Below are 21651 nucleotides of genomic sequence, written 5' to 3' on the forward strand. Positions count from 1 at the left end.
CAGTGTGCTGGTGCAGACATCTAGATCTGTGGGTGAAGGGTAGTTATGTGGCCTAGAATTACACTATCTTGTCAGTCCATCTCCAAAGCTCTGGTGGTCTGAGAAATTATGTGTATGAAGCTTCTAAGATCAAAGACCCCTTTCCTCCAGTAGGACCAGGCCCTGCTGGTAGCTAAAGCCGGAAGTGGTGCTGTGGCTCAAGTGGTAGAGTGCATTTGAGCAAAAGAAGCTCAGGAGACAGAGTCCAGACCCTGAGTTCAAGCCCCAGGCCTGGTCCAAAAAAAAAAAAAAAAAAAAGCGCCTAGCATGAGGGACTCTGGGTTCCCTCTGCAGAAAGTCTGTACTCTATTTTCACTTTCAATTAACTTGTTGCTTTTCTACTAAAACAAAACAAAACAAAAAAATCAGAGATTACCTTTGTAATAAACATTGTGAGATTTTTTTTTAGGATTCAAAAACAAATTAAAAAAAAAAACCCCAACCCCTGCTCCTAGGCCTGACTCGCTCAAATATATTTTGCCCACCCAAGAATAAAGAGACTTAAGACAGCCATTTTTTAAGGTATTTCTTTTGTAAAGTAGCCAGATTTGGCAACTAGACTGAAAATTTTCCAAAATTCTGTACAAATGTATAATATACAAATATACACAAGGCTTTTGCCAAGAAAAGACATCACGACAACAAATGACAGAGGTGGCTTTGGTGTCAACTTACCACCTAGGGCATCTCAAACCCCCAAGGAGGAGGGGCCACACATAGGCTACACATGTAAAACACACTACATTACACTATGTACACAGAAGTATAAAAAGCCCGTTGTCCCCTCTGGTCTGTTCAAAGGCCCTCAGGTGGAAAAGGAAGGTCATTCACCAGATAACCCATATAAGGGAGGCTCCTTTAAGGTGAAAGGGAGAACCCTGCAGAATGAAGAGGTTCACCCTAAAACTATTAACAGCACAAGGCATGCCCTTAGAAAGACAGGTGGTAAGAAGAAATTCAGAAGATGGCTCGCTCCTTGTAGCTCCTTGTCATCCTCTCAGTCTCATTCCATCTCAGTGAACCGGGCAAACATGGCTTTCCGGACAGCATCTTTGTAGGAATCAGCACCTGACAACCCATATGCACTGCCTTTGGCTCCGAGGCCAGCTCCTTTTAGCCGGACTTGAGCCTGGGGAAACACAAAAGATGGTTAGCATCTGGCATGTAAGATGTGGGTTTGATCCCTCATTTCATCCAGACTACTACTTACTATGCAGGGCCACCCACCAGGAGACTGTATGAAAAAGATTTCTATACTGGCGAGGGTTAAGAACTAGAACAACAAAATGGGCTAAGGGCTGGGCACCAGTGGCTCACACCTATAATCCTAGCTACTCAGGAGGCTGAGATCTGAGGATTATGGTTCAACACCAGCCCAGGCTGCAAAGTCTTGTGAGATTCGCCAATTAAACACCAAAAAGCTAGAAATAGAGCATGGCTTTAGGTGGTAGGGTGTTAGCTTTGAGCACAAAAGCTCAGTCAGTGCCTAAGCCTGGCGTGCGCGCACGCACGCGCGCACACACACACACACGAAGTAGGTGAATCCATGACCCCTACTCCTCAATGCCTGCTCAGTAAGCATCTATGCTTAGTAAGGGTCCCATAGTATTTCACTGAAACTTGGGGGAAGACCTGGTATCTTGTAGACATAAATTAGAGCAGAACAGCTGATGTCAGCAGAACTCATGTGGATAACTCACATGAATAAACATGGCCTATTAGAGACTGACATAAGCTGTACTGTCAAGACAAGGAGGCACAATCACTGGTCAAACACTTGCCTAAGCCAGTGGGTGGAGACCTCTGGTTCTAGGATTAGGTCTTAATATGGGCCATGACCGATTTAGGGATGTCTTTCATGGATGAAAATGCTATTAAAGTAAAAAGAAAAATCTTGCTGAGCACTAGCAGTTCACGTCTATAATCCTACTCAGGAGGCTGAGATCTGAGGATCTCGGTTTGAAGTCAGCCTAGGCAGGAAAGGCCATGAGACTCTTTATATCCAATGAACCACCAGAAAACTGGAAGTGGAGCTGTGGCTCAAAGTGGTAGTAAGCCTTGACCAAAAAAAATTCAGAGACAGTGCCCAGGCCTTGAGTTTAAGCCCCACGACTGACAAAAAAAAAAACCACATACTTTTCTTAGGCAGAGGAAAGGGGGCCCACTGTACTGAGGTTTGAACGAAGGGTTTCATACTTGTCTAGCATGTATTCTACCACTTGAGCAACTGCTGGCTTTTTTTGTAGTTTGGACTTTCTTGCCAGGGCTGGCTTTGAACCATGATCCTCAGCGTAGCTCCTGAGTAGCTAGGTCTATAGGTGTGAGCCACTGGCAACCTGCAGGTCTTGTGTTTTTTTTTGTTGTTTTTTTTTTTTTTAACCCAGACCAGACTCAAGACTGGTTCTCCTACATACATATGCCGTAGGAGTAGCTGTGATTACAGGCATGAGCCAACTATACCTGATTTATTATTTAAGAGTCTTTATTTTTGTATGGCCTGGCTTTAAACCATTATCCTCATATTTCTACCTACCAAGTAGCTGAGGTTTGAAGTATGAGCTACTTGGGCTTGGTTTTACATTTTAATTGTTTAAATGCATAAGGAGAGTGACTGGAGAAAGAATTATACTGTTGTAATGACATGATCTGCAACTGTGTTAAGGTAAGATTGCTGCAATTGGGCTCAGACCTTCTGGATACTTTATCTTGGCTTATCTCTTTAACAAGCCTATACACTTAGCACCCAAACACTGATTCTGACCCTAGGCTTACCTCAATGGGAGCTGTGATGCCTTGACACTTTCTTCCCAAGCCTGAGCCTTCCCGCCAGCCCATGGCCTGCAGCATCTTGTTGCCAATGTTACTGTGGTCAATGCCATCTTTGGTGGGTTGCTCGTAATTCCTGCCAGTGGCAAACACACAGTTACTTAAAACAGCTAGAGCCCCAGCTAATGAACTGGAAAATGGTGCACATCACATACACAGTGCCAGCATCAAACTGCTTCTTGCGTTTGGGTTCTGGAGGTTCTGGAATGCCGTACTTCTCTCGTCTTTCTGCAGCTCGATCTCGGTATTTCATCTACGCAGGAGAAAGAACACTGTTAGATACATGCAGACTTCAATCTGTAATAATCTAATGTATAGACTTCAAGACTTTTACCCTAAGTATCTTTTACTCTAGAACTTGGCATTTAGTGTAACTTTAAAAATACCAAATGTCTTGTTTCCAGAGACCTATTCAACACTCCTTGGATGTGCCAAAGTATAGACAAATACTTCAGAATTATCTCATCATGGGAAGTTTCTAATCCACTTATTTATTTCTAATCTATAGGTCTTATTTGTACAATTTCAGGATTCCTACTAGCCTTTTCAACTACCATCATCAACTGCTTGTCAACTGTTGGTATTACAGACTTTTGTTCTTAGCCCTGCCTGCTCTTTCCTTCTATATTACTTACAATCATTTCATATCCTTTGTTTCCTGGGTCTAATTTGTGGCTTCTCTCATTGCCTAAGACGACTTCTCTGACCAGGCAAAATGGAACATTCTCCCCTTAATAAAACCCAGTGTGTATCACTAGTAAGCATTTGGGACCTTGAGCAACTTAAGTCTTGAGGTGTGTCTTTCTATTCTATAAACCTCATGAAGGATAGTGTGGGGGCTCAAAAAAAAAATTCATACGGTCTGATCTAATCTATATGAGCTACAAGGATTGGGTGATAAGTATGTGACAGATCCTCCTACCCTGTCCCAGGAATGTAGAACTAAACGCTTCAAATAAAAACTAAAACAAGCCAGGCGCTTGTGGCTCAAGCCTGTAATCCTAGCTACTCAGGAGATTGAGATCTGAGGATCATGGTTCAAAGCCAGGCTGGGCAGGAATCTTATCTCCAGCTAGTTACCAAAAAAGCCACATGTGGAATTGTGGCTCAAGTGGCAGACTGCTAGTCTTGAGCAGAAAAGCTCAGGCCCTAAATTCTTGAGTTCAAGGCCCAGGAGCAATGCCAAAAAAAGGAAAAAAAAAAAAAAGCCCAAACTACTAAAGACACATAGCCTAACACAACTCTCCCTAGTGACAAGTTTCCCATTCACCTCTCTCTCCCTCAGCTCCAAGGCTTCCAGCTCCTGTTCACTCAGCCTGGATCTTCGATAGATGTCCATGTTTTGCTATAAAAGAGTTTACAGACAGATTTAGAATAGACTATGCCAATATGAACCCTCCCAACATTAGCACTATCTTTTGTTTTTTAAGGGTTGAAGCTCAATACACTAGGGCCTGAAAACAATTGGAACAATTTCCTAAAAGGCAACCATTCAACGGCAGATATGTTCTGAATATTCAACATGGTCAGGGCACTTCCATTATCTCATTGTCTCCCTTCTCTACCTTCAATTGGCTCAGAGAAGCAAGCACACCTTGTGTAAGTCTGAGAGCTGTTGATGCCTGACAAGAGCATCTCTGTTTGGGAACTGACGACGGCAAAGTAGGCAGGCCATCTTTTTCCAGTCAGCCAGCTTCTCTTCCTCACTCTCAAGTCTTTCCACCAGTTCCTCCTCATTGTCACTGTCCCCACTGTAAGCAGCAACCAGACCCCTCTAGAGACAAAAGAAGGATGAGTCACTGGAAATGTACAATAGGAAGATGGCAAGAACTATGGACCTAGATAATGTTAAATTGTAATACAAAAAATGATGCCCTTCCTGGGCACTGGTGGCTCACGCCTGTAATCCTAGTTACTCAGGAGGCTGAGTTTGAGGATTGCAGTATGAAGCCAGCCCAGGCAGAAAAATCCCTGTGAGACTCATATCCAATTAACCACTCAAAAACCGGAAGTGGCACTGTGGTTCAAGTGGTAGAGTGCTAGCCTTGAGCACAAAGAGGCTCAGGGATAGGGACCAGGCCTGAGTTCAGGCCCTACAACTGACAAAAAAAAAAAAAAAAAAAAAAAGAAAGAAAAAGAAAAGTGATGCTCATTACTCTGTGTCAACCTTTAATAGTAGTGAGTCATTGGGGCTGGGAAGGTGGCTCAGTGGTAGAGCGCTTGCCTTGCATGCATGAAGCCCTGGGTTCAATTCCTCAGCCCCATATAAGCAAAAAGAAAAAAGCCAAAAGTGGCGCTGTGGCTCAAGTGCTAGCTTTGAGCTGAAGAGCTGAGGGACAGCGCCCAGGCCCAGAGTTCAGGCCCCACGACCAGACCCTCCCCCCCGCCCACCCCAAAAAGTAGCGAGTCAGGTATCATACTCCTAGCACCAATTGTCTTAGAGCTCAAGAAATGGGTTCTTAGATGACTGTTTTCAAACCACTGATCATATACAAAAACCCCAAATACAACAGAGGTTAGAGTAATGGCTGCATCAGTATCTATCAAGTAGACTGTGTTTGTCTTGGCTTAATTTTCTCTTTCCAGATCATTAAAACTTCTGTTTACAGATGCAATGTAAATTCAATTTAGTGAGCTTAGGGTATCAGGCTTCATTCATTGCTCCATCACACTTGCTCAGGCACAGAAAATAAAGCCCTGAATATGGCTTCTATGTGCTGAGCCTGCTCCAAATACCCACTGACAGAGACTATACCCCATTTTAAGTAGAAATCACATTAGCCAAGATATAGTTGGGATTCAAACTGCAGATATAGTCTTTAAAACACAGGTACTTCCTTACTTTCAGGGGATTTTCCTCATCTCCATTTCGCACCAATTCTGGGATGAGCTGCTGCCTTTCAGCTAAGGCTCCCTGGAAAGGAGAATAAATAAACCATAAGCCTCAAGTTTTACATAGGCTCTCTTTACGCAGTGTGGCCATTTCTGCTATTACCTTCTTTTCAAAGAGAGCAAAACCAGCATCTGCTGCAGCAGATTCTCTCCTTTCTTCTTCTCTCAAGGAATTAACAGGTTGAAAGCTGTTTTTAAAATTTTCTTTTTGTTTGTTTAAACTCTTGGCCCAGCGTTCCATGTCTTTGGCGATCTAATGTCAAACAAAAAGAAATACCACCAAAAAAAACCCACATTTAATCCTGTATACTATTACAGTAAGCAATTAAGGACTTAATCAAATGGCCTATGACAACTTCCCTTTTTTTTTTTTGCTTAGTCCTGGGTCTTGAACTCTGGGCCTGAGTGCTGTCCCTCAGTAATTCAGCTCAAGCATAGTGCTCTACCCCTTGAGCTACAGCCCCACTTGTGATTTTCTGGTGGTTTATTGGAGATAAGAGTTTCACAGACTTTCCTGCCCGGGCTGGCTTTGAACTGTGACCCTCAGATCTCAGCCTCCCGAGTAACTAGGATTACAGGTGTGAGCCGCTGGTGCCTGGCAAACTTCCATTATTATTATTATTATTATTTTTTTTTTTGTCAGTCGTGGGGCTTGAACTCTGGGCTTAGGCATTGTCCCTGAGCTCTTCAGCTCAAGGCGAGAGTTCTATCGCTTACGCCACAGCACCACTTCCGGTTTTCTAGTGGTTTATTGGAGAGAAGAGTCTTATGGACTTTCCTGCACAGGCTGGCTTTGAACAATGATCCTCAGATCTCAGCTTCCTGAGTAGCTAAGATTACAGGCGTGAGAGCCACTGGCATCTGGCTTATTACCAGTTTTTAATAAGTAGTTCATGGGGCTTGAACTCTGGGCCTGGGCACTGTCCCTCACCTCTTTAGCTCAAGGCAAGCATTCTACCACTTGAGCCACAGTGCCATTTCTGGTTTTCTGAGTGATTTATTGGAGATAAGAGTCTCATGGAGCTGGGTGCTGGTTATTCACGCCTGTAATCCTAGCTACTCAGGAGGCTGAGATCTGAGAATTGCAGTTCAAAGCCAGCCCTTCAAAGCCAGCCCTTCAAAGCCAGCCGGGGCAGGAAAGACTGTGAGACCCTTATCTCCAATAAACTATTAGAAAACCAGAAGTGGTGCTGTAGCTCAAGTGGTAGAGCGCTCGCCTTGAGCTGAAGAACTGAGGGACAGCGCCCAGGCCCAGAGTTCAAGCCCCATGACTGACAAAAAAAAAAAAAGTCTCATGGATTTTACTGCCCAGGCTGGCTCTGAACCTTAGCCTCCTGAGTAGCTAGGATTAGAGGCATGAGCCACCGTGCCTGGCTAATAAATACTTCTTTTTTTTTTTTTTTTTTTTTTGTCGGTCGTGGGGCTTGAACTCTGGGCCTGGGCGCTGTCCCTCAGCTCTTCAGCTCAAGGCAAGCACTCTACCACTTGAGCTACAGCGCCACTTCCGGTTTTCGGGTGGTTTATTGGAGATAGGAGTCTCATGGTCTCTCCTGCCCGGGCTGGCTTTGAACCGCGATCCTCAGATCTCAGCCTCCTGAGTAGCTAGGATTACAGGTGTGAGCCACCAGCGCCCGGCTATAAATACTTCTTAAAAGACTAAAGACTTCTAGGACACTTTTTTTCCCTCCATAAGATCACACCCAGGTAGGCACTCTACCACTGAGCTACATCCCCAGCCCAGCCTAGTTTTTTAAGAATCCAAATAAAGCTAACACCCAAAAATGAAGAATTAAGCCATTCAATATTCCAAGAAAACATTTATGGGTGCTATGGATGAGCCATACTCATTACCTGTTGGGCTGTTTTGCTCTTGGGCTTTTCTTTTTTCTCTTTTCCCTCTTTTGTGGGAGGCAGGCCTGCCTGCTGATGGGAGCTAGACTCTGCAGCTGGCACATAGGTCTCTTTCTCTCCATCCCAATAAAGGTACTGCTGTGTTAAGGAATTATAGTAGTACTAGAAGAAAAAGCATACAATTAACACACTTTCTGTTATGTCAAACATTTTTGGGGGGAGAACTGGGGATGGAATCCAGGACCTTATACATGCTAGGCATCACAGCTATCCTGTGATGTACCCCAAGATCTCTGTGTCAAACCTAAAGTAATATTTTGTTAAAAAGGTAAAAAGTAATTATTTGTCAAAAACAAAAACAAGTCAGATGCTGGTGGTTCATGCTGTAATCCTAGCTACTCAGAGGGTTGAGAGCTGAGGATTGAGGTTTGAAGTCAGCCAAGGCAGAAAACACTATGAGGCTCTTATTGCCAATTAAGCACCAGAAAACTGAAAGTGGCACTGTGGCTCAAAGTGGTAGAGGTTAGCCTTCAGCACTCAAGCCCTGAGTTCAAGCCCCACAACCACTGCCACCACCAACAAAAACAAGACATGTAACAATTCTCTTCTCCTCTTTATTCCTGCCACTCAGTCTACTTGATCAACAGACACCCAGGAGAGAGAGATTGTGATGTGTCTTGCAGGGAAGGGGTGAGATGGGAAAACAATACAGAAGTTATCCTTTTCTGTAGCTGAACTGAGAGGAACTAGACTACACAAATGAGAGGAATAAGAAAGCTGTACAGAGGTTGAACCTGCTTAGGAAGCTGGTATATTGTGTGTCACATATCCCTCCCCCCCAAGAAACCACAAGTTTTCAATGTCAACTTCCTGTTTAAAATATTTATTTTACTATTTTATACATACAGCTCCAGGTCATAAATATTTATGGAGTGTTAAAGTTGCTTTTGCTCCTTAAAAGTTATGTATGGCACCAAAATTAAATATCACTCCAGACCTACTAAATTCTACCCAGAATATATTAGGCTGCCAGGTACCACTGGATTCATGCCTCTAATCATGCCTTTACTACTCATAAGGCTGAAGATCTTATTTGTGTGGATGGGCAAATCAGACTTCTAACAAAAAGCTGGAACTGGAGACATGGCTCAAGGGGATAGGACTCCAGTGATGAGGGAAAAAGACAAGCAAGAGCAAGGCCCTGAGTTCAATCACATACTGGTCACATATTGTCTGAATCTATTTATATATGTCTAGAATTCACCTATTGTGTCTATGTATAAATCTAAAGAAAGAGAAAGTAGATTAGTGGTTACTGAGGAAGGGGAATAGAATGGAAAGTGACTGTGTAATATGTGCAGGGCTTCTATTTGAGCTGATGAAAATGTTCTGAGCTTAGAGAGCAGTGAGTTAACACAACACTGTGAATATAGTAAAAAGTAATGATCTACATACTCTTTTTTTTTTGGTCAGTTGTGGGGCTTGAACTGTGGGCCTGGGTACTGTCCCTTAGCTCTTCAGCTCAAGGCTAGTGCTCTACCACTTGAGCCACAGCACCACTTCTGGTTTTCTGGTGGTTTACTGGAGATAGGAGTCTTACAGACTTTCATGCCTGGGCTGGCTTTGAACCACAATCCTCAGATCTCAGCCTCCTGAGTAGCTAGGATTACAGGCACGAGCCACCAATACCCGGCTCTTTTTTTTTTTTTGCCAGTCATGGGGCTTGAACTCTGGGCCTGGGCGCTGTCCCTCAGCTCTTCAGCTCAAGGCTAGCACTCTACCACTTGAGCTACAGCACCACTTCTGTCTTTTTTCTGCTTATGTGGTGCTGAGGAATCGAACCCAGGGCCTCATGCATGCAAGGCAAGCACTCTATCACTGAGCCACCTTCCCAGCCCCAATACCTGGCTCTTTACAAGGGATCTTGCAGATGTGCTTGGAATGTATCCATGTAAATATTTAAAAGAACTGCACACTTTGGTCCTGTGCACTTTTGTATTGTACATGTAATATGTAACATACCTCAAAATGTTTTGTGTGTGTGTGTGTGTGTGTGTATTGGGGCTTCAAACTTTGGGCCTTAGATCTCAGCCCCCTGTGTAGTTAGGATTATAGGTATGACCCACTGATTTACAGCTTCAAAATAGCACTGGTGGGCTCATGCCTGTAATCCTAGTTACTTAGAAAGCCAAGGATCACAGTTTGAAGCCAGCCTAGGAAGGAAAGTCTCTGAGACTCTTTTTGGGGTCCGGTCGTGGGGCCTGAACTCTGGGCCTGGGCGCTGACCCTCAGCTCTTCAGCTCAAGGCTAGCGCTCTACTACTTGAGCCACAGTGCCACTTCTGGCTTTTTTCTTTTTGCTTATGTGGTGCTAAGGAATCAAACCCAGGGCCTCTGGCATGCAAGGCAAGTGCTCTACCACTGAGCCACCTTCCCAGCCCGTCTCTGAGACTCTTAACTCCAGTTAACCACCAAAAATGGTTATTAGAAGAAGTAGATCTGTGGTTTAAGTGGCAGAGCATCAGCCTTGAATGATAACCCTAAGGGACAGCAGCACCAGGCCCTGAGTTCAAGCCTAGTATGAGTATCAAATAAATAATAAAGATAAAGATAAATCTTACTCCTTTTGCATGGAAAGTTCATTTTGACTATTCCTCTTGTGCCTCATCAATGTTCTAAGGAAAGCTCAGATTCTTCCAGCAAGAGTGAAGAAGAGAGCGTACTTACTTGTGAGTTGGGGTCATAGTACAGCCCTGTTGTAGGATCATAATAATATCCTGAAGATTCATCATACTGGTACGTAGATGTGTCAGGTACAGCTACAAAAACAAAATCCAGCATATAATTATTACAGGTAAAAAACTGGCTTTATTTCAATTCTAAGGCAGTGGGATGCAGCAGGCCTTAATGTTCTTCTTTTCCTCACATTCCCAAGTGTCCCTCTGACACCCATTTCAAAGGGAGAAAAACTTTTATTATACAAAGACAACTAGGACCTTCCAACTGTCAACAGCCCCATGAGGTTTGGCTTACCATATTTGGTACCAGGAACTACACCAGTAGGGGAAGCGGCTGGGGCCTGTGTACTTGTGCTAGTGCTAGGCTGTGCTTCCTCAGTCTGGAAAGAACAGCAGCTTCAATATAATTTCAACTGTAAAGTCTTTTAAGAGAACTAAAACACTGCAATCATCCAGGAAGAAGGGCTCCCCTGAAAATACACTGCAGCCAAGGACCTAAGGAAATCCTTCAGCAAAACACATGCTGACAACTTTCTAAAGGTCAAGCTGAAGCATTTATAAAGTATAAAGATACTCATGTTTGGTATTTTATACTTAAAATATACATAATAAAATTATTTTATTACTTAATACTGTAAGACAGAACAGGATGGAATGTGTATTATTCAATCCGGATTTTTGCAGCAGGAAATGATAGTATTTGCACATCAATATAATAAAGTTTCCCCAAGAATTATCAATTCTATATGTAAGAGGATAGGATTACCGGAGAGCCAGGTGGATTGGAGGTCTGATTATACAGCTGGGGACTCTGGGACACTACAGCTGCTGAGGTGGTGGTCACTGCTGTGCCTGATGATGAACAAAGGGATTAGAGAGAGTCAAATGCACTGAACAGCAGGCCAACTACCTACCTGTAATGCCTCATCTATCTTCTTAGTTAGTGTGTTAGCTTTTCTTTTTTTCTTTTCTTGAGACAGTCTCCCTATGTAGTTCAGGCTAACTTTGAACTTGGAATCCTCCTTCCTCAAGTGCTGGCATTACAAATGTGATCTAATTCCCAACCAACTCTCTCTCTCTCTCTCTCCCCCACTTCCCCCCCCCCCTTCACTGTGGACACATGGTAACAGTTCTATGCCCCTCACATTCTTGCAGAGATATGGACTTCAGCTTTGGGTCTAGTTAAGACACCTTGTCATGTTTCCTCAAGCATATTTAAGCAAAAGGTACAAAGGAGATGAACTTTACTACCTGATGTAGATGATGAATCAGATTCTAATCCTCCAGTTTGTTGCTGATAAAACTGCTGATAATCCTGTGAATACTAAGGAAAAGTTCACTATTAAATTTGCTACTTGAACAATAGAAGAAGTTAAAGACTAGAAACTGAAAGCTAGTTAACTCAACCTACCTGAGCATACTGGGCATAACCATCCTGGCCTGGCTGCAGGTAACTATAGTCAACACTGCCTCCTTCACCACTTTGAGACTATGAAAATGGGGGAAAAAAAAAAACCCAAAAACAAAAAACAAAGTGAATTTCAAACAAAGAAGGTAGGAAGTACTCTCCCAAACAAATGAAAAACTTCAAACAACTCCCTTAAAAACTTCTGCAAGTATCTTGGGAGAGATCACATTTGTGAATTTCAAGACTAAAAAGACTCTTCTTACCTGGGTAGATGACCACTGAGCAGCAGCTATGGCTGTACTAGCTACAGAAAAGGCGCTGACACGGTTGCCATCTGGAAGGACCAAGTCCCTGAAACCACAAAAATCCAATCATGTGATCCTATCTCTGCATGCCCCCAATTAGTGCCTTTGTGCTGCCAAGAGAGCAGTTAGGTCTCAAATGGCCATGTTTCACAGGGGGAAGAATCTTTCTACGCAAACTCTTCAGTGGACAAGTGTCCCAGTATTACTACTGCTCTAGTTCATAATTGCCATTTAATAAGGCATCTGTTGAATGAACAATGGTACTAACAAAAGGGGAAATTTACAGTGTTAGATTAAAGTACTATATACATGGAGCTATTAAAATGCTCTTTGGAAAGCTAGGAATATTGCTAGATTGTGACACTAGACCTCTTCAGTTTGCCTGCTCTAAAACATATTCTCATCTGTCATCTTGCCTTTGTCTTGCTTTGAAGGAATTTCTGGCAACTATAAAGTAACTACACAGGATAGAAGAGAACTGGCTATTAGGAAATACAGTCATTTCCCTCCTGATATACAATCAGAGAGGAGAATATATCAATGTTGAGAACATAGAACTGGGGTACAGTTGGCAAAGTATCTTTGAAAAAGTATGCATATGCAGTAATTTGAAATAAAGAAAATAAAGCCACTCACTTTCTGGCACTTTTTGCAAAATCAACACCAATAGTTTTCCCATCAATTTTCAAAGGAGGATGGAGACTCTGTAATATCTGAAGCAGCTGAGAAGCATCCTGAAGGAAAATGTGAAGAAAAGAAATTTCATCAGTTTAAGAATTAAAAATCTCTCATGATAAACCAATAAAAATGTACCACTCTGCCGGGCGCTGGTGGCTCACGCCTGTAATCCTAGCTACTCAGGAGGCTGAGATCTGAGGATTGCGGTTCAAAGCCAGCCCGGGCAAGAAAGACCGTGAGACTCCTATCTCCAATAAACCACCAGAAAACCGGAAGTGGCGCTGTAGCTCAAGTGGTAGAGCGCTCGCCTTGAGCTGAAGAGCTGAGGGACAACGCCCAGGCCCAGAGTTCAAGCCCCACGACCGACAAAAAAAAAAAAATGTACCACTCCAAAAAAATCTCTCTACCATCGATTGTATAAGACATAATCTGTTTAGAAATATGAAACTGAGAAAAGAAATACCTCCAGGTTATGAAGGTAGTCAGTATTATTAAAGGAGCAAAGGCTAAATAAACCAGAGCACAAAGACTAAACTGTAACTCAAATTTCAGTTGTCAGTTCTTTACAGATATAGACATTTTTACTGTATATCAAAGAAATCAATTCCAGCTGTGTGTTGGTGGCTCACACCTCTATAATCTTAGCTACTCAGGGGGATGAGATCTGAGGATCACAGTTCAAAGCTAAGCCCAGCAGGAAAGTCCATGAGACTCATCTCCAATTAGCTACCAAAAAAGACAGAAGTGGAGATGTGGCTCAAGGGGTAGAGTGATAGAGCACTAGACTTGAACAAGAAAGCTTGGGGTCAGCACCCAGGTCCTAAAAAAAGTCCTATAATTTAGTATCACTAAACTATTATTATACAGCCTTGAACTTTATGTTCCAGAAACCTCAAAATTAGTTAAGTCACATTTACCTCTTAAAGTTGTTTTTTTTTTTTTTTTTAATTCTTGGGGGCTAGAGATTAAACCCAGAATCTTGGAATATGCTACATATGTGCACTGCCACTGGGCTACATCTTCCAAATACAGTTATTTTTGTTTTTTCAAAGGAAAGAGTAGCTTAGAAGAACCTCACCATTGCAGAAGACAGTTGTACAAATGCAAAGCCTCTGTTCTGCTGGGTCTGTTTGTCTTTGATGAGACGAATGTTATTAACAGCTAAAGATGCATAGGGAGATAGTGCTGTCATAATGGAATCCACCACAGTGTGTGGAGCTATGTTCCGAAGAATGATCGCTGGAGGGAAAATGAGACAAAAGACATAACCATGCTTTCCCATCACCAATGTTTTTCACACAGGTTTAAAATACAAAAAAAAAAATCTATTTTGGTAAGTTCCTAGTATATTTTTCACTCTGACAAGGAGAAAAATCTTTTTTTGGGGGTTGGTTGTAGGGCCTAAACTCTGGGCTTAGGCACTGTCCCCCAGTTTTTCAGCTCAAGGCTAGCGTTCTACCACTCGAGCCACAGCACAACTTTTGGCTTTTTCTGCTTATGAAGAATTGAACCCAGGGCCTCATGCATGGAAGGCAAGCACTATCTACCACCGAGCCAAGTTCTCAGCCCCTAAAATCTTTTATTGGAAAAAATTAAGCTGCCCTTGCTCACCTAAAAGGGGCTAAGAGGGACAGCAGCAGTGGCTCATGCCCGTAATCCTAGCTACTCAGGAGGCTGAGCTCTATGTGAGGATCATAGTTCAAAGCCAACCCTGGCAGGAAAGACCGTGAGACTTATCTTCAGTTAACTACCAGAAAATTGGAAGTGGCACTGTGGCTCAAAGTGGTAGAACACTAGCCTTGAACAAAAGAGCTCAAGGACAGCACTCAAGGCCTCAAGGCCTGAGTTCAAGCCCACAACCAACAAAAAAAGGGGCGAGGGAAGCTGGGCACTGTGGCTCATCAAGCCTGTAATGCTAGCTACTCAGGAGATTGAGATTTGAAGATCATGGTTCAAAGTCAGCCCAGGCAGGAAAGTCTATGAGACTCTTATTTCCAATGAACCACCAGAAAACTGGAAGTGGTGCTGTGGCTCGTGTGTAGAGCACTGGCCTTGAGCTGAAGAGCTCAGGGACAGTGCCCAGGCCCAGAGTTCAACCGACCAAAAAAAAAAAAAAAGGGGGGGGGGATATCAAAGGGAAGGGAAGCCAGGTGGCAGTGGTTCACACCTGTAATCCTAGCTACTTAGGAGCTAAGATCTGAGGAGCCTGATTCAATGTCAGTCTGGACCAGAAAAATCTTGAAATGCTTATTTCCAACTAACCACTAAAAAGTAGGAAGAGGCGATATGGCTTAAGTGGTAGAGCACCAGGTTTGCATGGTAAAAGCTAGTAAGACTCTGAGTTCAAGTATCACCAGAAGCGCGCGCGCGCGCGCGCGCGCGCACACACACACACACACACACACACACACACACACGAATTAGAAAGAGGACTGAATTTCCAACTGATGTGAACTATTCACACAAAAGCCAAGTTTGAACTTACTATCACAGTAGTAATCCACAGACTGAACTGACTCTGTGGTTCCAGGGGGCACTTCCTGTTCAGAGTCTACAAGTTGGAGAAAAGAAGACTCAATTGAAGACTAACAAAGTATTTTTGGTAAGGAAATAATACCCCCAATCTTTTTAAGTACATACAGCAGACTTTTCCCCCCTCTTCCTTTTAAAAACATCTGTAGCTACAGTAAAACCTCCTTATTTTGACTTGGCTAATGTATAATACAAATATTGGGCCAGGACAGGATGACATTTACCCCGGCACTAAAGAAAAGCAATTGTCGAGGCTGGGAAGGTGGCTCAGTGGTAGAGCGCTTGCCTTGCATGCCCGAGTTCGATTCCTCAGCACCACATAAGCAAAAAGAAAAAAGCCGGAAGTGGCACTTTAGCTCAAGTGGTAGAGCGTTAGCTTGAGCTGAAGAGCTGAGGGACAGTGCCCAGGCCCAGAGTTCAGGCCACATGACTGGACCCCCCCCAAAAAAACAATTGTGGAAAGCAAACCAGGTGAGCAGACTTAATTTGGGAAAACAAAAATAATTTTCTGTACTCTCACAATGAGCAGCAGCACCTATATAACCTAAGGTTAAAAAGGCTTAAGGAAAATATTCAAGTTGCTTGTTAAACTTCCTAAAATCTATACTTTTCTTCAGGTTCACAGACAGGTAACTCAACCCATCAAGTTTCATTGCATTTTCCAAATTGAATCCATGCTTACCAAACTTGTCTGCTCCACATCGGAAGCATTTTAGTCTTTTCCTGAAATTGTTAAGGCAGCACTGGAAAAAAAAAAGTTTTATTTGTGGTTATTTCTTACATTAGGCCAGATTTTCTAGTAACAATGTGGGTTAGAGCAGTGAGGCCACAGGTAAGTCCAACAACTAATATTAAAAAAAAGCAGGAAATGATATACATTCCAGATAAAAAAAGGGTATAAACCCCAAAAAGTTTAAATGTTAGATCACACGAACTCTTCCAAGAAAAACAAATTTTGTTGTACCTTGAAGCAGAATTCTATTTTTATCAACTTGAAGACAGTTCACCCAAAACTCTTAGCTCAAACACACTGACAAAGTTTATGCCTGATATTAAGAGTGCAATATAGATCATTCTATTATATGCAGACATAATGTAATCTGAATTGCATCTTGTCCCTTACTAGATAATCATATACAGGAATAAATTTGAGCACTCTCAAAATAGCAATGTTGACAGGCTGGGAAGGTGGCTCAGTGGTAGAGCGCTTGCCTTGCACGCATGAGGCCCTGGGTTCGATTCCTCAGCACCACATAAGCAAAAAGAAAAAAAAAAATCAGAAGTAGCACTGTGGTTCAAGTGCTAGAGCACTAGCCTTGAGCTGAGGGACAGCACCCAGGCCCAGAGTTCAGGCCCCACAACCGGACCTCCCTCCCCCCCCAAAAATAGCAAGGTTGACAACAAAGTTCAAAATGATGTACCAGTGACAGGACCACATTTTTGTTATCAGGTTTCTCAAGGATATCTGCCAATGCAGTTGAGAGGCCATGCCAAAGTTGAGACCTCAAAAATTCAATAAGCAATAAAGTGAAAAACACTTAAAATCTTAATTGAAATAGCTTGGAAATCTGAATCTCTATATAACAAAATCTGTACAGTTCTTGGGCTTCTGTCTTCAATACCAGCACAGGACACAGGGAAAGTACAAAAAGATAAAAATTACCTTATAATAAGAGCTGGTGATTAAGCATTTATTTTCCTTGTTTAGACATCAAACAGATAAACAGAAAAACAGTAAAATACTGAATTAGTTTTATTTGGGAAGAACACATGTTTACCTTGTTACAAAGCCAATCTTCAAACTTAGGTCTGGGATTGCTATAATGCATTGCAATGTGCTTTCCTTGAATCACCAACTTTTTCTGCAAGAAAAAAAAGTAATTAGTTATTTCCATTGTGAGGAACATGTGTCCATTTTCCCAGGGCAGAGCACACTTCGGAAAAATCAGTGCTCTGGAATTAAATGGACAACATACGGGGAGGACCAACCACCGCCACCTATACTCTGCCCATCCAATCCTTCAGATAGGCAGTAAGAGAATGGGATGTGGAGTAAAGGTAAACGGAGTCAGGGAATGTTGAAAAAGCTGCCAAACACTAAACACTGACATGCACCAGGCTGTGTCTCCAGCAGAGACAGAAGTCTTACATTCAGCATTGACAGGCTGCCTGAGAGTAACAGTCTATTTCAAAAGCAGAAGACAGACCTCTCCCAGTTCTGAGACTGTCTCCTACATTAGACCTTAAAATAATATCCTTGAGCTTTGCTTCACTTTTTCCCAGTCCCCATCCTTATGAAAAGTACAAGACTTTGTATTTCCCCCTTCCCCAACTCTTGCTTCAAGATGTGTCCTTTGTGGGGGACAAAAGGAGGGGAACACATTTTAAAGGGAACTTTATTACAATTCTTTCTCAGGAATTATTATGAATGCCACCAACTCTAAAACAGCTAAATGAGATTTCTTTCTGCCAAATGTGATTATGTCATGTCCTAGGTGATAGATGTGCTTTTCATTGAAATGGATGGTACTCTCTTTAGGATAAGTCATCAGGAGGCCAATGAAGTTTCTTCAGGGGGGTAGGGAAGTTCATAAAAATATATACCACCTCATCCTTCAAGTCAACCTGTGACTAAATGGGACTTAACTTTAAAACTCTAAGCTGAAGCTGTCTAGACAAAAGTATACCTAAGACCTGCCCCCAAAAGATCCTTCATTTACATAAGTATCTTTCCTTTTTAGATGGGATGGTGTTCTGACACTAGCAGAACAAATTTAATTAGGTTAGACACCTAGATTGTTAAAAGGAAGCTAACCCTTTAAACAGTGTTGAGCAATTTGATTCTTACAAATCCTTAAGGATTTAAGACATACGTTTCTTTGGTATCTAAAGGCAAAAGTACATTATGTCTGGCCAATAGGGAAGTGCTGAAGGGCCATCTACTCATTGTAATGTACTAAAGCAAATATAAGCTGGGAGATATGTCAACAGATCATCCCACTAGGAGGGATGTGTGCTGGGAGAAGACTCCAAACTACCACTGAATCCCTAATCCTACTGGCCTTTAATTTCTGGAGTGAATATGAACTGTACTATACATTAATATAGCTTTGTATACATTAAAATTGTGGAGACTTTTATTGTGTATGCTTTGGATTTACTGGGATGGCAGCCATGATATAAATGAATGAAGACCTGGTTGTGATTTCTAGGCTATAAAGTCATTCATTTATTTGTTTTTGATACAAGGTCTTACTTTGCTGCCCAGGGTGGCCTCAAATTCATCATCCTCTTGCCTCAGCCTCAAGACTGCTGAGAATACAGGCATTAGCCAACATTCCCAGAAAGAAATTGAGAGGCTTAAAAAAACCTTAAGTCAGTCAATCAAAGCAACAGCCTTATTGGTATGTCTTGTTATAAAGTTATGTTATCAAAGAAATGTCACTCTTATTCATGGGTGACTCAAATCATAACATGCTGTAGAAAAGTAATGCAATGAGCAAAATATACTTGCTTAAAGTCATTCAATATTATGCTTTGGAGTTCTTGCAAAAACTTTTAAGTTCCAAGCAATGAACATTATTTTGATAAATCAAGGAAAACTTTAAAGTCATTATCAAAGAACCACCAATGATTTGCTTTGAACAGATTATAAAAGGCATTGTGAGGAGACTGTAATATTGTTATTTTTAACTAGATTATAGATAGTGGCAGGGCATCTTTCTTAGACTAATCTCATCAGACTTTTTCACATATTCTATTATGTCCTTAAATAATTCCTGAAGATCCATCCAAGCAGTTTTGTCTCCAAGAGGCTTGCTTGAGGTCTCCGGCCAGAAATAATTATAAAAATTACTGCCACAGACTTCCAGTATGTTCCTTCACTGTCAAACAGAAGAGTGTGATATTCTAAGCTTACCCTCAAAGGGCATCAGGTAAGGAAAAGGAACATTAAGATATTTTGCTAACTACCAGACAGGTATTTAGTAGTTAAAGATCTGCAAGGTAGCCATATTAAAAAGCAGAATAAATTCTGCAAGGAAGTCTGTGGTACTATATTTAGTCAATTTTAATATATACAAAGCATTCTTTTTGCTTTTTAAAAATCACTCCTTTGGAACAAACCACTCCTTTAACCGTTTTTTTTAATTGTACAGACTTGTTCCATTTTCATGAATATCTAGACTTGGTGAGTGAAGCAACCTGATTGGCTTCCATCCAGCTGGTAGCATCTTGCAAGTGATAAAACTCCACGAAGGCGAAACCACGGCTTACACCTAGAGACAGCATTCAGATATAGACGGGATACTCGTGTTAGTCAGTTCCTTTAAACAGGTGAATCTCTCTCCCACTGCTTCAACACTTCGTGACAAAGCCAATTGGGAAGCAGCTTTACAAATGTGACTTGAGTTTGGGATCTTCTTGATACTTTGCCATGGCAAGGAAAAAGCCGCCTGAACTAAATGCCACTTGATTTTTGATTCCACGCTTAAAGTAACCATGCAACCGACTATGAACAGTCAAACAAGGAGTTCATACTTACCGAAGGAAAAGAAAGCCCCTAAAAACAAAGTTTTAAATAGTTCCTCAGATGCTAACATCGTTTTCAAAGAGTCACATTCCTTAGCCATGGCAAACCTTTCATTCTGAATTCATGTGCTTGAAGACTGGGGGATAATCAAGATGTTCTTTAGGGACTGAAGTGGGAATGGGGAAGAGAGCCAGAATAACAGGAACTAAGGAAGTTCTCACCTGTCTTCCTCTTCATCAGCCTCACATCCGCAGGCTGAGGGCCTTCAAAGGACTCCATCATTTCTCGAATCTGTACAAGGTTTTACACATTTACAGTTAAAGCCACACTATTTTACAAAGCTCTAGGATTAGGGAGTAATCTCTACCCTTTTAAATTTATATCAAAATGCATCCTAAAAGGCATAAAGAAACTTTTTTCACAGAAATTAAATGTATTATAAAAGCCTTGAAGGATTCATTGTACGCTTCCTATAAATTTCCCTCAAGAACCATTATTTACATTTACAGAATCTTGCTCATGGTATTATTTATATTTACAGAGTCTTGCTCATGGCATGATGGTCCTCAAGCTTCACTGCTATAATCTAATCTCATTACTCTTTGTCCTAAATGACAAATGAGATAAAAAAGAAAAATGAGGGGCTGGGAAGTTGGCTCAGTGGTAGAGCGCTTGCCTTGCATGCCTGAGGCCCTGGGTTCGATTCCTCAGCACCACATAAGCAAAAAAGAAAAAAGCCGAAAGTGGCGCCATGGCTCAAGTGGTAGGGCACTAGCCTTGAACTGAAGAGCTGAGGGACAGTGCCCAGGCCCAGAGTTCAGGCCCCACGACCGGACCCAAAAAAAAAAAAAACAAACAAACAAAAAGAAAAATGAGATATAAAAGAGGCACTAGGCAATACATAATCCTAGCTACTCAGGAAGCTCAGACCTAAGAATCATAATTTGGAGCCAGCCCCAGCAACAAACCCAAAAGACTCCAATGTACCCACAAAAAGCCAAAAGCGGAGGCATGGCTCAGTGGTACATTAAAGAATATAAGGCTCAAGCAACTCAATGGCAGCGATGAGAGGGAGGGAACACGTGGGAAAGAGGGAACAGCTGATGTTATGCAAAACAAAAGAAATGTACATATCACCCAATGTGGAAGAAATAACTGCATCACAAAGCTCATAGAACTCATAAATGTTATAGTCTGTGATAGACAATTTGCTCCCGGAAAGTTAGAATGTGTTTGTGACTTTTTTTTTTTTTTGGGTCTGGTCATGGGACCTGAACTCTGGGCCTGGGCGCTGTCCCTCAGCTCTTCAGCTCAAGGCTAGCGCTCTACCACTTGAGCCAGAGCACCACTTCCGGCTTTTTTTTCTTTTTGCTTATGTGGTGCTGAGGAATCGAACCCAGGGCCTGACCAAATCAGTTCTTAAAAGTACTTTCATGGGGCTGGGAAGGTGGCTCAGTGATAGAGCGCTTGGCCTTGCATGCCTGAGGCCCTGGGTTCGATTCCTCAGCACCACATAAGCAAAAAGGAAAAAAGCTGGAAGTGGCGCTGTGGCTCGAGTGCTAGAGCGCTAGCCTTGAGCTGAAGAGCTGAGGGACAGCGCCCAGGCCCAGAGTTCAGGCCCCACAACTGGACCCCCCCCAAAAATAACAAAAAAAAAGTACTTTCATGATCATTAGTGAACATGATCCTGAGATCTTTCTAACAATGCCCTGTTTGTCTTTTCAATTTTCTTACTGTAAATAAATGTCTACTGTCATGTTTCCCTCCTCTTTTTTTTGTGGGTGAATCTGCTGAAGCACAGTGCTAAAGCTAGTGTTCCATGCACAAAAGGCTGTTGTTTATCACATGGAGA

The 21651-nt window shown here is 42.2% G+C and overlaps 1 protein-coding gene across 2 annotated transcripts in view; it reads right to left on the bottom strand.

Annotated features, from left to right (window-relative positions):
- Nucleotides 1-549: 549 nt before the first annotated feature.
- The window catches only part of LOC138815826 (RNA-binding protein 5), a 32817-nt gene continuing 11715 nt past the window's right edge, over nucleotides 550-21651 (bottom strand). For both annotated transcript variants that reach the window (XM_070005176.1, XM_070005177.1), the window contains exons 5-25: nucleotides 20021-20090; nucleotides 19472-19545; nucleotides 17047-17130; nucleotides 15951-16011; nucleotides 15222-15287; nucleotides 13815-13975; nucleotides 12695-12792; nucleotides 12017-12104; nucleotides 11757-11834; nucleotides 11597-11669; nucleotides 11112-11197; nucleotides 10641-10725; nucleotides 10335-10426; nucleotides 7609-7770; nucleotides 5861-6010; nucleotides 5708-5779; nucleotides 4460-4639; nucleotides 4136-4210; nucleotides 3021-3118; nucleotides 2812-2941; nucleotides 550-1168 (exon numbers count right to left, since the gene is read on the bottom strand). In XM_070005176.1, coding sequence (XP_069861277.1) covers nucleotides 1043-1168; nucleotides 2812-2941; nucleotides 3021-3118; nucleotides 4136-4210; nucleotides 4460-4639; nucleotides 5708-5779; nucleotides 5861-6010; nucleotides 7609-7770; nucleotides 10335-10426; nucleotides 10641-10725; nucleotides 11112-11197; nucleotides 11597-11669; nucleotides 11757-11834; nucleotides 12017-12104; nucleotides 12695-12792; nucleotides 13815-13975; nucleotides 15222-15287; nucleotides 15951-16011; nucleotides 17047-17130; nucleotides 19472-19545; nucleotides 20021-20090 — 2109 coding nt within the window. In that variant the 3' untranslated portion in view covers nucleotides 550-1042. The remainder of the gene's footprint in view (nucleotides 1169-2811; nucleotides 2942-3020; nucleotides 3119-4135; nucleotides 4211-4459; nucleotides 4640-5707; nucleotides 5780-5860; nucleotides 6011-7608; nucleotides 7771-10334; nucleotides 10427-10640; nucleotides 10726-11111; nucleotides 11198-11596; nucleotides 11670-11756; nucleotides 11835-12016; nucleotides 12105-12694; nucleotides 12793-13814; nucleotides 13976-15221; nucleotides 15288-15950; nucleotides 16012-17046; nucleotides 17131-19471; nucleotides 19546-20020; nucleotides 20091-21651) is intronic.

This window comes from Dipodomys merriami, unplaced genomic scaffold (assembly GCF_024711535.1).
Source record: "Dipodomys merriami isolate MVZ:Mamm:240054 unplaced genomic scaffold, mDipMer1.0.p SCAF_672, whole genome shotgun sequence".
In the NCBI taxonomy this organism is placed as follows: Eukaryota; Metazoa; Chordata; class Mammalia; order Rodentia; family Heteromyidae; genus Dipodomys; species Dipodomys merriami.